The sequence below is a fragment of the Lycorma delicatula genome, chromosome 7, assembly GCF_047948215.1.
Source record: "Lycorma delicatula isolate Av1 chromosome 7, ASM4794821v1, whole genome shotgun sequence".
In the NCBI taxonomy this organism is placed as follows: domain Eukaryota; kingdom Metazoa; phylum Arthropoda; class Insecta; order Hemiptera; family Fulgoridae; genus Lycorma; species Lycorma delicatula.
In genome coordinates, this window is record NC_134461.1 from 36,585,591 (window position 1) to 36,607,590 (window position 22,000).

At 27.9% G+C, this 22,000-nt stretch overlaps 1 protein-coding gene across 3 annotated transcripts in view; it reads left to right on the plus strand.

Annotated features, from left to right (window-relative positions):
* Window positions 1–22,000, plus strand: part of GAPcenA (GTPase activating protein and centrosome-associated) — a 102,627-nt gene that overhangs the window by 61,816 nt on the left and 18,811 nt on the right. For all 3 annotated transcript variants that reach the window (XM_075371928.1, XM_075371930.1, XM_075371931.1), the window contains exon 14: window positions 4,540–4,714. In XM_075371928.1, coding sequence (XP_075228043.1) covers window positions 4,540–4,714 — 175 coding nt within the window. The remainder of the gene's footprint in view (window positions 1–4,539; window positions 4,715–22,000) is intronic.

Sequence of the window (22,000 nt, forward strand, 5' to 3'; positions counted from 1 at the left end):
CATGTTGTCATGGTGAAGTTTTCAATCGCCATTGATGTCTGGTCTGATGCACCGGATCCTTGCTCTCAATCTCTTGAGAACTATGTAAAATTTAGAGTTAACGGTTGTCTCGGGAGGTACAAACTTACAGTGGATGATCCCCCTGATGTTAAAAAATCACAATGAACATGGTCTTTAATTTTGATTAACTCATTTAAGCCTTCTTGGTGTGAGGGGATACCAAGGTGTACCACTTAACACTTTACCTCTTTGTTTTGGGGTCTTACTGGAATATCCATGTTTAATCACCTGTGGTAATATTGTCCAAAAAGTGAGGACCATTTTCACACATTTCCAAAAGGTTTTAACAAATTTCCACTTGGCGAGATTTTTGGTCATCAGTCAAAATTCTTGGGACAGGCTCCACGTACACTTTTCTCATGTCAAATCCTTGGTCACAATCTCGTGGAGGATAGTTTTTGGAATATTTAACATGTCAGCCATTAAACAAATACTCATTCTCTGGTCTGTTTGCAAAAGTTCTTTCACGTGAGTCTTATTTTCATCATTTGAGAAGGTCGACGGGTGTCCAGCACGGGCTTCGTCGTCAATCTCTTCACAGCCTTCCAAAAATGCCTTGTGCCATCAGTAGATTTGCCTTTATGATGACCTGTTGAACCATTAGAAAAGTTTCCGCTGCAGACTTGCCGAGTTTCACATAAAACTTGATCATGTATCATTGTTCCATTGAGCGCTGCATTGGAGCTTGTACAAGAGATGAAACAGAGGTTTACAAAATCGCCCATCCTTCACCTTCGAGAGCTCAGAGACAACTGAGCAAGCACTCTCTTGGTAGTTGACTTGCACCAACATCTCTTCCTCTTCCTCTATGAATCATAAGATCTTGCCAATGGTGAGAGGGGGCTTGAATGCTCAATGATCCAGAGTAGCTGGACCATAGGTGTAACCATATCAGAGAGGTATCTGTTATGGTTGAGAGCCAGACTAAGGAATGATTCCTGAAAGAGGGCAGCAGCTCTTTCAGTAATTGTTAAGGGTGTAGGTTAGGAGGACTTAAACGGCCATATCAACATCACTTTATCTTCTGAGTTCTGCGCTGCTGAAAGCAATGGAAAATTGCGGCGGTTTTTTTAAAAAAAAATGTAGATCTCTGCATTTTCATGTAACAAAGAAACTGAGTGCCAAATAAAGGGCAGGAAAGAGTAGGTTTCATATTGAATAAGAAGATATGGAAGACAGTAGAGTATTTCAAAATGCTTAGCGATTGAATCATTATAAAGTACATAGAAAGTATAAGAATGCTAGTGATGAAGAAGGTAAAAGGAGCTATCAACAATTAAGAAATACTATAAACAAGAAGTGCAAATTAGCTAAAGAAAAGTGTTCAGTAGTGGAAAGAGAAATGATCATTGTTAAAATAGACCACCAATTTATAATATGAAAGAAAAGGTCGATAGAGTTATACAGAGGAAATGAATTAGAAACTGGTGTTATAGAGAAAGTCGAAGAGGATGAAAAAAGGTAAATACAATATTAGATTGGAATTTAATAGAACATTAAAAGATTTGAATACTCTTGGGATAGGCGGGATACCTGCAGAATTATTGTGCAGTGGAGGTGAGGATAGATAATATAAACTGGTGTGTAATATTTAAGAAAAAGGGGAAGTTCCGTCAGACTTCAAAAAGAATGTTATTGTCATGATGCCAAAGAAAACAGATGCAAATAAATGTGAAGAAAACAGAACAATTAGCTTAACTATTCACGCATTAAAAATCTTAACTAGAATTCTGTACAGAAAAATTGAGAGGAGACTGGAAGAAGTGTTAGGAGAAGACCAATTTGGTTTCAGGAAAAGTATAGGGACAAGGGATGCAATTTTAGCACTCAGATTATTAAAGAAAAAGAAACACAAGATTAAAGAAAAACAAACCACCATACATGGCATTTACAGACTTAAAAAAGACACATGATAATGTAGACTGGAATAAAATGTTCAGCATTTTAAAAAATTTAGGGTTCAAGTATAGAGATAGAAAAATTGCTAACATTTACAGGAATCAAACTGCAACAATAATAATTGAAGAACATTAGAAAGAAGCTGTAATAAAAAAGGCAGTCCAACAAGGATGTTCCCTTTCCACGTTACTTTTTAATCTTTACATAGAACTAGCAGTTAATGATGTTGAAGAACAATTTAGATCCGGAGTAAGAATACAAGATGAAAAGATGAAGATAGTATGATTTTCTGATGATGTAGTAATTCTAGCTGAGCGTAAAAAAGATTTAGAAGAAACAGTAAGTGGCATGGATGAAATCCCACACAAGAACTACCACATGAAAATAAACAAGATCAAAATGAAAGTAATGAAATGTAGTAGAAATAATATAGATGGACCACTGAATATAAAAATAGGAAGAGAAAATATTATGGAGATAGAAGAATTCTATTATTTGGAAGCAGAGTAGAAATACTAAAGATGGACAGTGCAGAAGCAATATAAAATGCTGAATAGCACAGGCGAAATGAGCTTTCAATCAGAAATATAATTTTCTTACATCAAAAATTAATTTAAATGACAGGAAAACATTTGTGAAAGCATATGTTTGGAGCGTAGCTTTATGTGGAAGTGAAACTTGGATGATTGGAATACCTGAGAAGAAAAAATTAAATGTGGTGCTATAGGAGAATGTTAAGAATCAGATGGGTGGAAAAAGTGACAAATGAAGAAGTGTTGCAGAAAATTGATGAAGAAAGAAGCATTTGGAAAATTATAGTTAAAAGAAGATACAGACTTAGGGCACATATTAAAGCATCCAAGAATAGTCACTTTGATATTGGAGGGACAGGTAGATGGAAAAAATTGTACAGCCAGACAACATTTGGAATAAGTAAAACAAATTGTTAATGATGTAGGATGTAGGAGGTATACTAAAAAGAAATGACTAGCACTAGATGGAAATCTTCGAGAGCTGCATTAAGCCATTCAAGTGCCTGAAGAAAAAAAAATTTCCAAGATAACTGATATATATTAGCAGCTTAAATGTGTACATTGTACAGTCCTTTAGTGGAAATTCAAACTAACTTTTAGAATTAGCTGTAATGTGGGTTATAAAGTAACATTTAAAATTTCTTTAATTTTAAATATTAAATTAAGTAACATTTAAAATTAAGGAAATTTTAAATAATTTTTTTTAATTAAAAATAAATTTTTTAATTAATTTTTTTTTAAATTTAAATCCATGTCATAAGTTACCCATTTACATTTAAAATGTAAAAATGTTAATTTTTTAATATCCCTTACACTTTAGTATTTCTTGAAAAATAAAATTACAGTTTTGTTAATAATACTCCTCTCCTGATGGGAAGCTCTCTAATTAAATTTTTTTTTTAAATTTTGATTTAAATTTTTTAAATCAATTTTAGTAAATATTTTAATGATTAAAAAAGTCCTCAAATTTCAAAAAGTCAAAATAATTTTGAAACTGTGTTTCTATATATATTAAAAATTTTGGTTATCATTTTATTTTGTTGAGCATCTTGGCTTCAACATAAATTCAAGTTAAAATTAAATGATTTAAATATTGTCAAAGAAGTAATTTTATATTTATTTAATAAAAAACAATTTAAAAAAAATCAATAACATTAAAATTTGTTTACAGTGCATGGTGTTTTATTATGTTGATGGAGAAATAACTGAAAGTGGTTAATGAATGTTAGTCACCATTTGAAGCTGAATATTTTTGAATTGTTTTATCTTAAAGATACAAATAGAGCTTAAAGTGATTGAATTTAAAAAACTTAATGAAATAAAATCTTTTTCAAAAATGAATTGCAACTTGACCAGTGTAGACAGGAAAGTTATGCTGTTCATTGCTGCTTTTTTTATGTAATGGAATATCTTACCGTAGGGTTGAGTTCGTGCTAATTTTTATTTTTTTTTAATTTAACAAATCATTAAGGAACTTTTTTCGTTTTAAAACTTTTTAGTTATATTAATTTTCAACTTTATCATTGAGCAAAAGTTAATTCTAGGAAAATTCATGTTCATTGTTGCCAAAATATAAAAAATTGGTTTTCTCAGGAATGAAAGCCATGAATCATCTTTAGAATAAATCTTCAGTTTTCCTTGTTCATTGTATTTCCTTTCTCTATATTGTATTTTTGCCAATCTCTTCATATCATATACTTCATAATTTCTTCTCATTTGTGTATATCTAACAAGATGAAAATGTGATTGTTAAAGTTAAGATAAGTCAAAGACAAGAATGTTAATTATACCAGTCACGTACTCTACCAGGTGATAATGTTCAATTGAGTTACTGGGGTAACATATTAACAAATAAATTAGACTTAGCTATAACTGGCTAAATTAGCCAGCTTGCTAATAATGATTAAATAATTTAATTTAGCTCAACCAGATGTAATTTATAAAGGTAAACTAACCGATTTAATTAATTTATAAACGTGTAGAACCTTTTTATTGTTGAATATTGTTATTATTACAGTATTTTATTCTAATGGTTTTTAATTTAAAGGTATTTCGGAAGGACTTATTACAACTTGATTTTGAAAATGTGCTGAAATACTTTCGTGTGACATTGCCGAAGAAGTGTCGTAATGAAGAAACAGCTAGACAAGTTATAAAGTTGGCTTGCAGTCTGAAAATGAAAAAATTAAGAAAATATGAACAAGAATTCATTGCATTGAAAGGTTTGTATTTTCTGTTTTTAATTTTAGTTTTGTTATAAAATTTCTATTTTCTCTGCAATAATGTTAAGAAAATGTGTGTGCTTAATTAATTATGTGTATTGCAGCTACTTCACAAATATACGTGTAGTATTATTTGCAATAAATCTTGTTTCTCAAAATCACTGTTATAAAAATATGAAAAATTACATACAGTATTTTCTCTGAAGCCAACTATTTTCTACACCATTAGCAAAAAATACAGTTTAATTTGAAATATATAATGTACTTAAGAAGTGTCATTCATAAATAAATTTGAATGTAAAATAAATTATAATTATGTTTCATTTTTTATTATTTTTTTCCAAAATGTGTTATTGTTGTTTGAGTAACATGACATTTCCTCTGTTGATTTTGGTTCTGAGGTTAAGTTTAGTATGAAATAGAAGTATAAACAAAAATATAGAAATTAATTAAACTCGGAACTGGAATCATTCATCATTGTACCAAAATCAACCAAGCAAGTTGAGTGAAGTTAATATTAATAAAATTATTATTAAAAAAATACATAAACCATTAATCCATAGAATTACCAAAAGTGATAGTCTAACTTGATAGCAGAGCCTTCTTTAAGTAACACCACTGTTTTCAGTTTTGGAATGGATGGATTGATGAATGGATGAATATGTTATTAATAAAACTGACTATACCTGAATAAATCACAAAAACTCGAAAAAGTGAGTAATTTCAGTATCATGAGAGAAAAAACTTATAAATGTAATTTTCACTCAACCACAGTTAAATAGAAAATTAGCTTGCAATCCAGAGGTTAATTCTTCATTAGGTGAAAATTTATTTCTTTTTTTTATGAACGGTAATTATTTAAAACAATTAATGTTATCATATCACTCTTAGAATTTTTTCTTATCACATCAGTAAAACATAAGTATAGATAATTAATAACTGCTTATATTTATATGGTTATTTTTAATAATTGTACATAATATATTTTTTTTTTGTTTTTTGTGTAATTGATATATTCATTGTAGGTTGGTTAGAAGGTTTTTTATCAGTATACATATTGAAGGTCATATATCATAGTACTGCAAACACAGTTGTTAGCCTAACTATTGAAGCAACCAATATACATATATACACACAGTTTTTCATCTTTACACTTACTGTTAGTATTTATTGTATTTGTTCTTTGTATTATTTTATACGACATGCTCAGTAATGTGCTAGGTCAGTCTTAGTTCATTATTTCTATTGTATTATTATAGTATACATTTGTGTTAGTGTGTATGCATGTGTATGTGTGTGTATGTGATTATTTTTAATAAATCTTTATAGTGAAGTATGTACAGTAATTTTAATTTAAGAAATTAATTTCTCTAGGTCCATCAAAGATACTGTTGTAGCAAGTATATTTTTGTATTTGTTTAAAACTATAATTTATGTTGTCATATAAACATGTGTTTAAAAGACATTGTCTGTCGGTTTGTTTAAATTATTTATTAGCATTATTACTTCTTATATGTTTGACACCAGTATGGTAACATAAATTCATCAGAATTAAATTGCTATACTCACATTTTATAAAATTATTGTATTTATATACAGTGTATTATTTTTATGGACTTTTTTTATTGGTATTAACAAATATTAGCGATCATATAATATTTTTTTTAATAATCATGACAAGATACATAAAAACATCTGTGTTGTAGAATGTTTATTATTATCTGTACTGTATTTACAAAAATTCTCATAGTTAATAATGTTAGGCTTTAAGAATTATATAAATGCTTAATATTACATTCAATTTACACTATGTTTATATTTATGACTTCATGATTTTGGTGTCAGGAATTTGATTGGTTTTCTTTAGATTTTAATTAAAGTAAATTAAAATCTAGAAAAATCTAATAGACATAGAAGTTTTGAGAGAATTACACTAATTGAAGTACAACTTTTGATTTTTTAGTTCAGGTTTCTGTTTGTACAGCATATAGCTCAAAGATATGTTATTTTTCTCTAATAATTGTCTTTTAATGTATGTATCTGGTATAATCCAGCTACCTCCCAATTCACTTGACTCATACTGACACTATATGGCATTACTGTTTCTAAAGGCAGAGTGTCTATATTGCTAGTAAATAAATGCCATTCATTTATAAGGTAATTGAAAAATAAACTTAACAAAATAATCTATATTTATTTTAAAGCTATGTATCATATTCCTATTTTTAGCATGACTCGCTTTTAGTCCAATGGAAATTCCCAAATTATAACTAAGTTTTAATTAATGAATTTTGCGATAAAAGTGTGTAATTTCAAGGGTTTTATATATGTCCTAAGTTGATTATTTGACAACCTATTTTCAAAACTAAGATGTCATTTTGTTCTCAAAATATTTTTTGTAAATAAAACAATATGATAAAACCAAGGATTATCGAACTGTAAAGGATTGAAAAATTGACATGGCTGCCATTTTGAAATTTGTGAATATTTTTCCACTGTAATTTTTTTGTTCATTAGACAAAGTTGTTATAAATATGTTTACCAGATATTATTGTGATTCCTTAATCCGATCTTTGATATACATTTTTCATTAAAAGAAACAAAATGTCAGACAGAAGGAAAACAAAGGGGAAATCAGTTTTATTTCTTAGGACTTTTTTTTTCATTTTGATAAGTAGAATCTGAAAATGTATAGCCAGCTCACCATTTTAGGTGTACTGTATAGATATGAGGTTTGTTCAAAAAGTATCGAACTGTAGGCCATGAAAAAAATACAGCTCGCCTAGTGGCTTTCAATTGTTGCATCCTTTGAAGTAGTCAACTGGTGACTCCATACATGTAACCTAATTGTACTGATTGTGGAGGTAAAAATGTTACCTCCACCGGAAACCTTTTTCAATTCCTCTTCTGGAATGGCTTCCAGCTATACTGTTACATTCATTATTATGTTCTGGTTATCAAATCTGGACCCTTTAGTCATCTTCAGCTTGCGGAACAACCAAAAATGACAAAAAGTTGTGTCTAGTAAATAAGGAACCTGTGTTTGATCAAGAAATCCTAAATTACATTGGGAAATGGTTAGATGTGTTATCATGACACAACTGCCACATTCACGATTCCCACACCTCTTGTACCAAATGCTGTCATTAAGATGATGCAAGAACCTCCAGATAGTACTGTTGTTAGTTAACAGTCCTGTCTCCTGATGAACATTCATCATGCACAAATCCAAAGTCAAAAACATCAATCAGCATCAGTTTCATGATGTTGATCCTTAATCGTTTTGGTTTCAATTCACCTAAGATTCATTACTAGTTATCACATTCTTAAAGAAGTTAAGATCACCTTCGTACTGTTCATTTTTCAAAATGAAAAATCTCTTAAGGCAATCTGCATATCTGTTCAGCCAAAAGCAGTTTTGGCACAAATTTCACAGCTTCTATCCCCAAAATGGCTATTAAAATTGGTTTTACTGAACACTTGTAATCTCAGTGTAATTTGTATTTCTTAGACAAGTCAGCTGCAAATTTTCTGTTATAAAATTCAGCACTGTGAATAAAATTTAGACTTGGTTTTTTGATGGTGTACCGTATCCTAGTCATTCTCAACTGAAGTTCATTTATTTTGAAAACAGTTATACCATTCTTTAATTTGTGTAATATCCACAGCTTTTTTTTTTTGTGAAGCCTTAATCTTATAAATTGCTTTACTTTGGATATTATCAAGCGTTTGACAGAAATTGATGCATTATCTTGTTAAACACAATCCATTATTATACACAAAATAAAAATCAAATTAGTTAGTACCTTGTTACATTAACTTTATGTTCTCTATGAAATTAAAAAAAAAGCATATATATATATATATATATATATATATATATATATATATATATTACTGTGTTCTTAAACGTTTTACTGCTTATCTAATACTTTTTGAGAAAAAAATATCGAACAGATGACTGTGTGTGTTGTGCATGTGTGTGCGTGCACACTTTTCCCAAAATATAATATTTATTTATTTAGTTTCAATACGTTACTATTTCTGTATACTTTTAACTGCTTAAAATAAAATTACATTGCAGATGCAGTATAGCACTGTTATAAGACTAGAGACACATAGCTTTATCATCAACTAAATTAATTTTCCTTTTGTTCAGCTTTGGAGTATATAAAAGAAAAACAAAGTAAATTAATTGCTTATACAAAATGCATAATCCACTTCCCAATAATATGTTACAGTGACTTAGCTGCTGGTTTTAAATTATTAAATTTACTGTATATTAAAATTTATACTGGCAGATATATTTTATTAGTCAGATATTGATGTTGTACCCTATAAAGTTGAGTTACTGAACTGAATTATATTTTACACCAGAATTAAGGATTTCAGTTTTAATTATCAGTATATCACCGGATGGATGTTTGTATGTATGTATATCAGAAATATTGTGATGGTTCACTTCATGTTGTTACATATCAGTTGATAGTTGTAATATAACTGCTTTTGTTCACTGTTATATTTAATAACAGCTTTGACAGGAAATGATAATGATATCAGGAGTGTTTTAAATTTTGCATTATATATCTGTATGTTTGTAAATCATTTTAATTTATTTCACTTTGTTTTTTAGTGTACAGTGATTGCCTTTTAGAATGATATGAATGTGACATTGTACGTCTTGAAGTTTTAAGATCTATTTTTAGATAGGGTATTGTTGTGGTATCATAAACAATCTTTTTAGTTAAGTTTTATTGTTTTTCTAAGTTAGTATATATATTTTACTAATTTATGGCTATCTTACTTACTTTTGTGGGTGTGTATATGGGTATGTGTGAGGCGTTAGTAAGGTCATAAATTTATGCGAGATAATTGGAAATAGTTGTGATTTTTCTAAAAATGTCATCAGGTGATAACACGGTGCAGTTTGATATATGAATTCAATTAGCAGTAGTTTGGTTATAGTCTATTGCATGTACAGTTCAATTTAAAAATGTCAATCCACCATGTTGAAGAAGTTTATGTTTAAAGATTATGTTTAAAGGTGGTGTGTGTTTTTGTGAGCAAAATTACTTTTTGGAAAAAATAAAAAATAAAAATAAAAACGTGATTGTCATATAAAGCAGTGTTTAACTGGGTTGATAAAGTCTCTTAAGGACAACAATAGACAGATCTAGTTATTCTGTGTAGACTGCAATGGAACCAATAGCGCGTAAGGTGGAGGAACTGGCAGGTTAAGTGTGCTCTTGAAGACTGCCCAGACAACTGATTGAATAATATAAATTGAATCTAATTGATTACATTTATAACTTATCTCTTTTGATGAAAATACATGCTCAAAGGAATTATTATTGGGATTAAATCACGGATGCATTACTACATATATGAATCAAGGATGGCCTGATACATTAAAAACATCCATCTTTACTTTTATTCAAGATATTGCACCTCGAGTTGATAATATTGTGCTTACATGGTTTTAGGATTCTCAAGGAATCCTGCTAGTCTGTTTCCAGAAGTGAAGTAATAATGTGAGTGTTGCATCTATAAAGTTTTATTGATGCTTCAGGCTACAATTCAATGAAAACATCTAGGCCTTATAACTTGATAAATATTGCTCTATTATAACAGTATCAGACCTTAGATGTCTGCTTGATTAACTCAGGGTAGAATTGATGAACTACAGTGACAACTTCTACATCTACTTTGAATCCCTAAGTGATTTCACTTGTTGATCTATTAAATAAAATCTCATCTGGATAGCAAACATTCGGTGAATGGTGGATACATTAAATTTGAGGTGTGGTTGTGTGCTGAGAGAGTAACCTCACAGTTGTTAGACCATTGATAAAGTAATGGAATAAGTGCATTAATGTTGTTATAAAAATAAAAATGGTTTTTAAATAAGTATCTTGCCGAGCATTTTGTTAACTAATAATTCTGTTAATATGAATTATTTATTGACATTCACGCAATTTAAATTCATAAGTGATGATTATCCCCTATATTACTTTAAAGAATAAGCTTTATTATGTTCAAGATATAGTATTGGTGTGAAAAAATCCTCACTCCAAGCAGTTTTTGTGAAGTTTTAGTTTTCTTGCATATGGGGTATACCATATTGATTTATTTGATATCCATTAGATTGTGGTGCTACATTACGTTCTAAAATAACTAACTGCCTTATAAGAGTTACCTATCACCTTCTTGAGCATATGTTTTTTTGAAATATTGTAGCAAAGAATCAAAACTAATACACAAATTGGTGTGTTAAATTTGGGTAAAACTGACAAATATTATGTTTCCGAAATCTGTTAGGTTTTGCCAGAGTTCTAATGTATTTTTTGGTTGCTAATTATTTATAATAGGAACACCCTTTACACTCTTCTCAATTACTTATATTTTACATTTATGTAGTTTCTCTGATTTATTTAAATTAATTCTGCTTTTTATTTTTACACTTTTTTGTGATATTTTTTATCTTTACCCTAATCTTCATTTGATGGTATCTTCTGTTTGTGGGTTCCTTGTAGTTCTTATTGTTGTTTGAAACTTTTACATCTATTCTCACATTTTTATAGATCACCTATAGTGCAGTATTTGTTGCTCATGGTTTTTCAGATGATTAATTCTTCTAGGAAAAAATACTACAATATTGATATTTTAATATATGATTTTTTCCCCCCTTAATTATTTTTAAATAGCATTAGCATGATATATCTTAATATTTCTTGTTCTGTTATGACGCAATCATTAGGTCAGAGTGTATTTTTTAATTAATTTGTAACAGATAACAAATTAAATGATTATGAAATAATTAGCTATGATATCATTTATGTGAGAATACAATTTTTTTTTTTTTTCGGTTTATTTGCATCATGACTTCAATAATTTTACATTCGTCATTGACTTTACATCATTGACATTCAATAAATATGTTTAGTGTTCTTTAATTGTTTAAGTACATGATGATTTTTATTGCTTAATGTTACTTTTTTCTGCTTATAATATTTTATCGGGACGTGTGTTAACCATTTTTTTTTTAAGTGTTAGTTTTTATTATAGTTATCTTATTTTTAATGTATTTTTACTGCTAATTCATATGGTAAATTGTTAATGAATTACTTTTTTCATGATAAAAAAACAGTGTTACACTCTCTTGTGGTTTGGTAATTTCAGTTACTATTACTTATTTGTTTATTGTTACATTATATTAGGGTAATGATCTTTTATTCACAAGTTTGTAACAAATAGAACAATTTTAAACCAAAAGCATTTTAACTAGATTTATGTTCATTACTTGTGTGAGCTATGCTTTTATTAGCTGTTTTTGTAATTCCTTAATTATGAGATCCCTTTAAACTTTGGGTTGTGTCTGTTTTTTATTAATATGCTACTGCTGCTTGAAAATCTTTTTGGTAGCCTGTGTGTTTTTAATTAGCTTATTTCTTTTTATGCCAAATATTATTAAAGACAATAATAATTAATCTTATTAATCATGGTCTGTTGGTATTGATATATAAATTATTTATATAATAGTTTCCACTTACCAACAGTTTTTAATAGTATGTTCAAGCGCTTTCAGATTATTTATCCATCCTCAAGAACATTGATGTGTTACACATTATAATTATTTATTTCACATAATTAATTATAATAAATAAAATTTTAAAAAACAAAAATTTTTTAAAATATAACAATTGAGACCTTCATACTGACATGACAGATAACGTTGACATTATTTTACCTTTTGATGATTGGTTGTTATCTTTATAATTTTTGTTTTTTAAAATTCAATTTAGTATAATTAATAATATGTGAAGTAAATAATTATAATGTATAGCACATCAATGTTCCTGAGGACGGATTAATAATCCGAAAGCACTTGACATACTATTAAATATTGTTGGTATGTGGAAACTATTATATAAATAATTTACAATAATAAGGTAAAAAATGTTACATAGTAAAATTGTTCAAATACTGTAGTGAATAATTATTCAAGATTATATAATTGTTGTTGATAGTTTATATAAAATTATTTAAGATGTTTTTCCATTAAACTTTGTTGCTGTTCAAATACACACTCAGCAGCTTGTTCACTGAAGACTTAAAAAAATGTACACATTCTTAGATCAGTTAGAGTATGTAAAATTTTGTTTAATATCTGAAAGTCAAGGTTTTGTGGAATTTTACAATACTATATAAATGTTTAGTTTATAAGAAAGGTATAGAGTTTTTTGATTGAGTTATGAAATTCATGTACTCAAAGGATTTTTCTTAGTTATTATTTAAAACTAATATTTACAGCATTCGAAAAATTAATAACTAGGTTGATGATGTTGATCTAAATCCAAACAAGAACAAGATTATATGAGGGTAGTCCAAAAAGTAATGAGATGGACAACTATAGTTGAAATAAAACCTTATTCTGAATTTACATTTACATGTTCTTTTTCAAAATAGTCTCCCTTAAGTGCAATACAACTGCTTCCAGTATCTGATTCACTTTTCTAACACAATATCTTGGCCATCTTTTAAAAGTACTTTGCATTTCACCTCCACAGCGTTTTACTCTAGAGTCATCTTAAATTTTCACCCTTTTTAGTGTTTTTACACCTTTAAAACAGCCAGAATTCATATGAGGTCTGGGCTGTGTGGTAGGAGAGGAACCGTTGTACATTTTTTCTATTCAAAAATTCACAGACTCTCTGAGCGACATTGGGGCTGCATCTTTGTGGTGCAACAGAAGTTCTTCAATTTTTTTTCAGGGTATTTTTTCTGAATTGAGTCAGTATTATCTTCAGTACATGATGTACCAGGGAGCATGTACAATAGTCCTTGTAGGTACCTGATATTGGTAAATGAATAGTTAATGATAAAAAAAGATGATAGTGATAAAAAAGCAGTGCTGCCGCTTTCACTTTTTTTGGAGATGGTGAAGAAGTTTGCTTCCATTGGGTGCTTTATTGTTTCATCTCAGTCATAAAGGCACATCTAAGACTCAATGGTTACCATTATGCAAAAGGTGTTCCTTCCTTCCTTATAGCAAACCAGCAATTCTGGATAAATACCATTTAGTTAGGTGTTAAGAGAACCCAACTTCATGCAACGCATTTATTTGCATCTGCTCATTCAGAAAATTGTGTGTACTGCTTTTTGAGATATTTAATAGTTCTGCCGCATCCCAATATGATGATCATAAATAATGATGCTCGCTGTGTTCATCATAACATCATTAATTAATGTGCTAGATGATTCGCTTTTGTCTTGTCTTCCACACTTTCTCATTCAGCCATAAATGTGTATGCCAACAAAAACATACTGCACATGACAGACACTCTTCACTGAATGTTTCTGTCAACATTTTGTACGTTTCAAAAGCTGACTTTTTGCGGTCACAAAACTGATTTGCATAACACTGATAGATTTTTTTTTTCCATGGTAAGCGATTACCCAACTTACTTTATGCAGTGATCACCAACACTTAATGACTATAACAGTCAATTTGAAATTAACAGAGTAAGTAGATGACACATCTGGATACTTATATGTATGCAGGACTGCCACTTTGTTCACTTTAAATTTTCCTTTCATACTTTTTAGATTTATAATCTCTGATATTTTTGTCATACTTTTTGGATTGTCCTCATAATTAACTTAAATTTTCATCTCACAATGTTACAATATTTTTTTTTTTTTGATCAAAAGCAGCTTAATCATTAGTACAAAAAATAAACCGTAATATAATTAAATTTCTTATCAACAAATATAGAATTATTTAATTATCTTCGGTATTTAGTGTATCATCTTCAAAAGACAATTAAAAATTTATTTTTATTATCAATTATTAACATTAGTCCATCAATCTCAAAATATAATTACACCTAATGACCAAGTTAAATATTTTGTCAAAGATGGAACAAAATGAAACTGCAGATTTTTTAATTTTTTTGGTATTTTTTGAGAAAATGTTTAATTTTATTAATATTTCTGTACTAATGACCTCTAGAGCTCTGCCATTTGTGAAGATAACAAGTTACTTCTATTAGTTCCCAATCTAAAAGGAATAAGTCGCTCTCAAAAATAACAGCTACCCTTAGTTGTAAAAAGTTAATTATAAGATAACCATAAGAGTTGAACTAATAAAGTTTTTTTTTAATTTGTTGTTGAATCTTTATAATACTGCAAACTACCTTGTTGTAATTGGGATAAGAATTGTCTTTGTTTTTAATATCGGCTATTAATTTAATTTTAATTGCTATTTTATGGGTTTAATATCATTCGTTTATATATCGTCTAAATACACAATCATTTGAAATTGTGATATTTATTAGATTACAAATAATGTTGCTTACATTTTTATTACGTGATTAGATTAGATTTTCATTTTAAATTCTATAATTATTTTTAAAGCAGTAATTTTTTTTAAATTCTTTAAATAATGAATTTATTAATCATTCGTTATTGTATTTCTGTACAATCTTTTTAGATTAGATTATTAGTTGCCTATTATTTATTTTAATCTATTATTTTCTAATTAGAATAAAATTATATTTTGTTTTTTAGTTTTTTTTCTGTAAATATAATTCTGTAAACTCCCAATGATTGGTTTTTTGGGTTACACCAAGTTATGTTGGAATTTTCCGTGATGAAATTAGTCCTCTGTGTTTGTATGCATGTGTGATTGTGTATGTATATACAGTAGCATTTGTATGTGTTTGTAGTTTGTTAAAACGTCAGGTAATTACTTTGATACCATTATTTTTATTTATATAATAATCTTAAAAATTGATTTTACCTACAATTGTTGGATCTATAACTTATATATAAAATTATGTGTGTATATCATTATTTTAGTGTGTATTATTGAAAAGTGAAAAGTAGTAGATAGAAAATAAGATACAAGAGATTCATGTAGTGTTGTGTAAATAACTGAAAGCATTCAGTTGAGATAGTGAAATAAATTTATATGAAATAAAAGTTTATTGAAAATATGACAATAATGGAAGTTTATTTAGAATCACTAACTGAACAAAGATTAAAACAATCAAAATGCAAGAGATGTTCAAAAATATTTCATTGCAAAAATCTATATTGCTGTTTCTGCTCAGATAGTTATGATATTGGTGAGTCAAAATATTAATATTAAAGTATGATATTAATCTTTATGAAAATTCTTTACTTATACGTTATGTATACTATTTACATTCTTTACTATCTACTATTTACTTATTTATATCTTTACATATACTATTTATGTTTCTGTTATTTATTTATTTATTGTATTAGTATTTTCATTTAAATTAATTACAGAGACATATTAATACAGACTAGCCAGTTGTGATTTTAATCTACAAGTTGACCAGTCATTTAGCTTGTCTTGAATTCAGTTCATAGTGGTTTTTTTTATATTCTTGTCATGTATATTTTTTTTATTACATATTCTGTGCGTTTTTTTAATATTATGTTTAGAGTAGAAACTTCTTTTTTTTTTTAATTTTTGTAATAAAAGTATTTTTTTTTAAAATATAGCTTAAAAGCAACGTTTCAATCATGTGTCATTCTCAGCCAGAATTAAACCATTTTTGAAAATGAATTGCATTCATTTATACTTGCTGGATATAAATCTACTTGCTGTGACAAAATGTTTGTTTTCTGAAGGTGTAAAACTGGTTGAAATTCAGATGCAGAAGTTAAATCATGGTAAAAAGTCTGTTAATCATGAAAATTTTTACAAGTAGATTGAACAGTTAAAATTGGACTGAACAAATTTCATCAATTTTCATCTTAGTGAAAGACTGGTAGAAGTTTTGACTGATGCTTTGCAAAATTGCATCAATGATCTTATTAGTAAGGATAGAATGCATATGGCACTTTCATGCCTTCATCCATGATAAGCTAAATTACTGTAAATCATGTGAAGGAGAGCTCCAAGACAGTTGATTGAAGATTGCAGACACTTGAATTATTTATTTGTATGCAAAACGTAAACAATGGTTTTTAGTGGAAGATGAGTGCAGTTTAGATCCCTAATAACTGTGATGAAACTTTGATTTACTATTTTGAGCCAGAATCCAAACTGTCTGAATATGGAATGGAAACATCCAAGTTCGGCCACCAAAAAAAAGTTTAAAACCTGTGCAATATAAAAGCCCAAATTATTACGATTATTTGGATGAACAATATACGATCACCCACCCCTATAATGCTCAAAAGAGACCGAATGATATTCAAAAGTTGGATAGAGAGGTGTTGCCTCATCCAACTTACAGTCCTGATGTCATACAGTCCGCTCTTTGTTGTTTATTCCTCTCAAAGAGATTTTATGTGGCATTGAGTTAAGCAACAATGAGCAAGTCAAGAATGCAGTTCACAGAGAGATGGGACAAGATTTTAAATGTAGGTGTGGATTATTGTGTGAAGTAGCAATAATTTCATTGTCATTTAATAAAATAATAATTATTTTTCAACAATCATTTGTCTCTTTAACTATTGAATGACCCTCATATTTTGTTAAAAAAAAAAAAAAAAAAAAACATTGTAAACTGTGTAATCTGTTTCAGTGCTTATTTTTATATACATATTTTAATGTAAAATTATTATCCTTAACAAAATCACATTTAACTTTAGTGTGGATTCAAGATGCTTCTAGTTTCATGAAGCCACTTTCCAATTAGAAAATTAGAAACTTTACTGATTGTTGTTTTTTTATAATTTAATATATATTAATGTTTTGAGCACCAGCCATTTAAATAAAGGACCTTCCTCAGATACCAGTTGTAATATATTTCAGGGCTTTGTTAAATCTATTAGTTTTAAGCGTAATTCTTAATAGAATTAAATTTAAACTTTTTAAAATTCAATCATTACACACTATATTAGAGATATATATTTGTTAGTAAATGAAAAATTGAAAGATAATTCTGCAATATTACAATAGTTCTGTAATATTCAAGAATTCTGCTATTCCTTATATTTTCATTTACATCAAATGTGGATTCCTCATCACTCCCCTCAATATGCAGTTTACTCAGAATCATATCAATACACTTGTTCACCTCATCAGTCACAAAGTAATGCTATCTTGCATTATTTACATACACTACATTTAAGTTAAACGACATCTAAAAGTTTTCAGAGATGTAATATTATGACTGAATTCATTACAAAGTACAGAAAGTGGAGGAAGTTATGTATATCACTGGGAGTTTTCGTGAAATCACTGCTGACATATTATAGCTCTGGCAAACAATGTTAAATAACATTAAACATGAGTGAGTGATAAGCCATTTGTATGAAGAAAAAGAAGATATTTAGTTTCTATAAAAGATTTTATGTTTGATTATTGACCATTCAAATAAAAGAAAGTCTCTTAAAAAATAAAGCTCCAGTATTGAAACATTTTAATTATCTTATATCACTTATTTTTATTGTGATATCATTTATTACTCTTTGTACAGCCATCCCACCACATATTTTTGAATATTATTCCATATTTACTAGAGCACATGTGGTACTATAGGAGAATGTTAAAAATCAGATGGGTGGATAAAGTGACAAATGAAGAGGTATTGCGGCAAATAGATGAAGAAAGAAGGATTTGGGAAAATATAGTTAAAAGAAGAGACAGACTTATAGGCCACATACTAAGGCATCCTGGAATAGTCTCTTTAATATTGGAAGGACAGGTAGTAGGAAAAAATTGTGTAGGCAGGCCACGTTTGGAATATGCAAAACAAGTTGTTAGGGATGTAGGATGTAGAGGGTATACTGAAATGAAACGACTAGCTCTAGATAGGGAATCTTGGAGAGCTGCATCAAACCAGTCAAATGACTGAAGACAAAAAAAAAAAATTTACATAAAGTAAAATACAGCAATAATGTATGTAATTTTGTTCATTTATATGGAATCATCATCGCAAAATAAATAATGTAATGGAACAAAAAGTGATTTTATATGTATATATTATTTTAGTGAAATTTATCTTTTTAAGATTCATATTATTCCTCTGTACTGTTAAATTATATTTAAATTCTATTAAATAAACCATCTAGACAGAATATTTAGATAAGATATCGTACCTTACTTTTTTAAAAAAGTACTTTCACAGGATCCTGCATCCTCAATCATGTTTGAAATGGTTCTGTTTTTGCATGATAAAAATTTAAAAATAAAATATATATATATACATAGAGTCTTTCAGGATGTATTCCCCAAACTTCAGGCACTGTTTCAGAACATCAAAATGAGCAAAAAAGTTGATATTAGCATAAGGTATGTATTGCTTTGTTTTTTTGGATGCCATTTTCTGATTTTCAACCAAAAAAAATTTATTTCTCAGGATCAGATAAACCTACTTTAATTAAATTTGGCAAATTTAAGACTGGTGTCATATTCTACAAATAAGTTTTGAAAACATCACCTTCAAAAATTTCAAAATGGCAGCCATCTTAATTTTTTAATCTTCAGTATCTTTGTAATTATTTATTTGATTACATTTCTACTTATTAGAAATTTATTAAGCATTTTATTTTAAACAAAATGACACATCATTTGTAAAAATCCATTGACAAACAATAGAGTTATTGCAGACAACTAACCCGGCAGTATGCTTGCACACAGTAATACAAGCTGATAATTTTTATTACATTTAGTGGAGGAAATAAAAACAGGCAAAAAATTATCAGCTTGCATTACAGTTCACAAACGTACTGCTGAGTTAATTGTCTGCAATAAAAAAAGCAAAATAGAACTTATGTTAATATGAACTTTTTTGCTCATTTTGGTGACCTGAATCAGTACTTCAAGTTCAGGAAATACATCCTAGAACTTTATATATATATATATATATATATATATATATATATATATATAATTGAAAATCCTTCAGAGGAAAGTTGTTTTACAGTTACTGATCCTAGTTTTGACCTGACTAACATCAAAAATATAATTTTTCAAGGGGAAGACTGCTATTAGAGACCAGCAGTATAGTAAAAAATACAGCCAGTGATCAAATTTAGAAAAATTAAAAACTGCTCTCATATTTATTTGATGACTGCAGTCAGAGAATTTGTTGAAAAATGTAATCTTTTGATACTATTGTAATTTAAAGAAATACAAAATCGACTATACAAGATATATCATTTCATATCTTTATCTTTTTAAAGATGGTTAAAAAAAAATATAGGTTATATTAATTAAAAAAATTATATGGAGTTTTTGTTTGAATGGAGTTTTAAAATAATTTTTTTGATAATTGCTTTCTGATTCTTTACAATGTTATTTTCATCACTAAGGTGGTTATTTTAACCACCTTATCTTGAAAGCATTAATTAACTTTTTACCTTTCAAAAGTATGTTTCAAATCTAAAAGAAATAAATTATTTCTAATAAGTTTCCTTTTAGTTTTAAGATGATACATGCATTATGTAAGAGTACCTTTTATTATATTAGCAATTTATTAATCTCATTGTATTAAGTTCATGAAAATACATTTTTATTGTTTTATGAAGTCATTAAATGTTAATTATTTGTTTGGTACATGTGTTCTGTTCTTTATGTAGTGATAAGATCATATCTAATATTAATTTGCTTTAGTTGTGATAATTTTTTATTACATTAAAATAATGATTGGTTATTTTATAAATAACATTCAATCGTCATCAAGTTTATACTGTTGTCACTACAATTAGTTTAATTATGAATGCTAGCCTGTTTATGTTTATGAACATCATTGCCGCATTTTTATACATTGATATTCAGCAAATAGTCATGTGTTTTATTTCTCGTTGCAGTATAAAAATTATAATTCCGTGTGAATGAAGATTAATTTTCTTCTGAAAATGTTTGATATTCAAAAATGTAATTTTATTTCTATGTGTACATGTACAAAACGACGTAAGTTCTCTAAACTAGTCAACGTATTAATTATACAAATATTTACATTTACTGTTCTTTAAATCAAAATTGTTTTGTTGATATATGCTTTACGTAGTTGTTTTTATCTTTTATAATAGGAATAAGTTTTTCTTGTACGATTATTTTTTCATAATTCTTTTTACTGAATTATTTTTTATTATTTCTATTAAATATTACTTAACTGCTTTTACTTTTAGAATAGATTACTTTATATGTAAATTAATTAATATTATCACATTAAATAATCATGTTTTACCATTCAATCATCAGTAGCCTAAAAAGGTTTCTTCCAGAAATTTCTGTACTGGAGAATCTTTTTCAAAATTAAGATCGATGAATCTGTTTCTGCATTATCTACAGTTATATGTTCAAAAACATTTTTGTACATAGTTTAATTAAGCATAAGTATAACCTGCCTGCATTAATTCTTATACTGATTTGTATTGATTGTTTTAATAATGTTTTTTTAATGATAATTTCATTTCATTTTATGGAGATGTTTAGAAAATATTTACAAATGTATTTGCTTTTTCTAAATGAATTTTCATGGTAAAAAAATTCATCTTAAAAAATTGGAGTTTAATGTCATTAGTTTTAAAATCTGTAGCCTCTTAACAATGTATATAGTTTTTATCTTGAAATGTGTGTATTTCTTAAAACATATATAATTATAACTGCTATAATTTAAGTATCCATTTTATAATTGATATAAGAAGAAATTAAAAAAAAATAATAGGTTATAACATTCCTATATATAGAATTAAAAATATTCCATGTAGAATTTTTGAAAATGATATTAATTGCTAGAAAACAACAATTACTTTGTGACTAAAATGTAAATCATACATCATTATGTATTTATTTTCTCAAAAGTAACAGGCTGATGCCCAATACTGTTTCAAAATGACATGGGAATTTTTAATGTATGAATAATACAAAGCCTTTGGATTCAAACTCAGAAACCTTTGGATGAAAGGCAGAAATACTACCACTCCATTCTTGAAGTTTGTATTCAACGATAAAGGTTTTTAAGATTATGAAAATCATCATAATATACTGAATGTGATTAAAAAAAGTTGGTTACCATGTTGGTTATTTCAATATGCAGCCACATAGGGGACTAAAACTAAAATATGAACTCAAATGGTATTAGTCCTTATAATTGTACATTTTATGCACAAAAACATACTTAATTGTTTTTTTTTTCTTTTGAATACCATGTTTGATACAACCTTGGGAACTACCTTGACTGAAAAATTTTCTAAGCAGAAAAAAATATGGGACTTTGATATTGTTTCTTTTATTTCTTACTGTGATCTGATTGAATAATTTTTTTTAAATGTCTGTTTTAATATAGACACTGA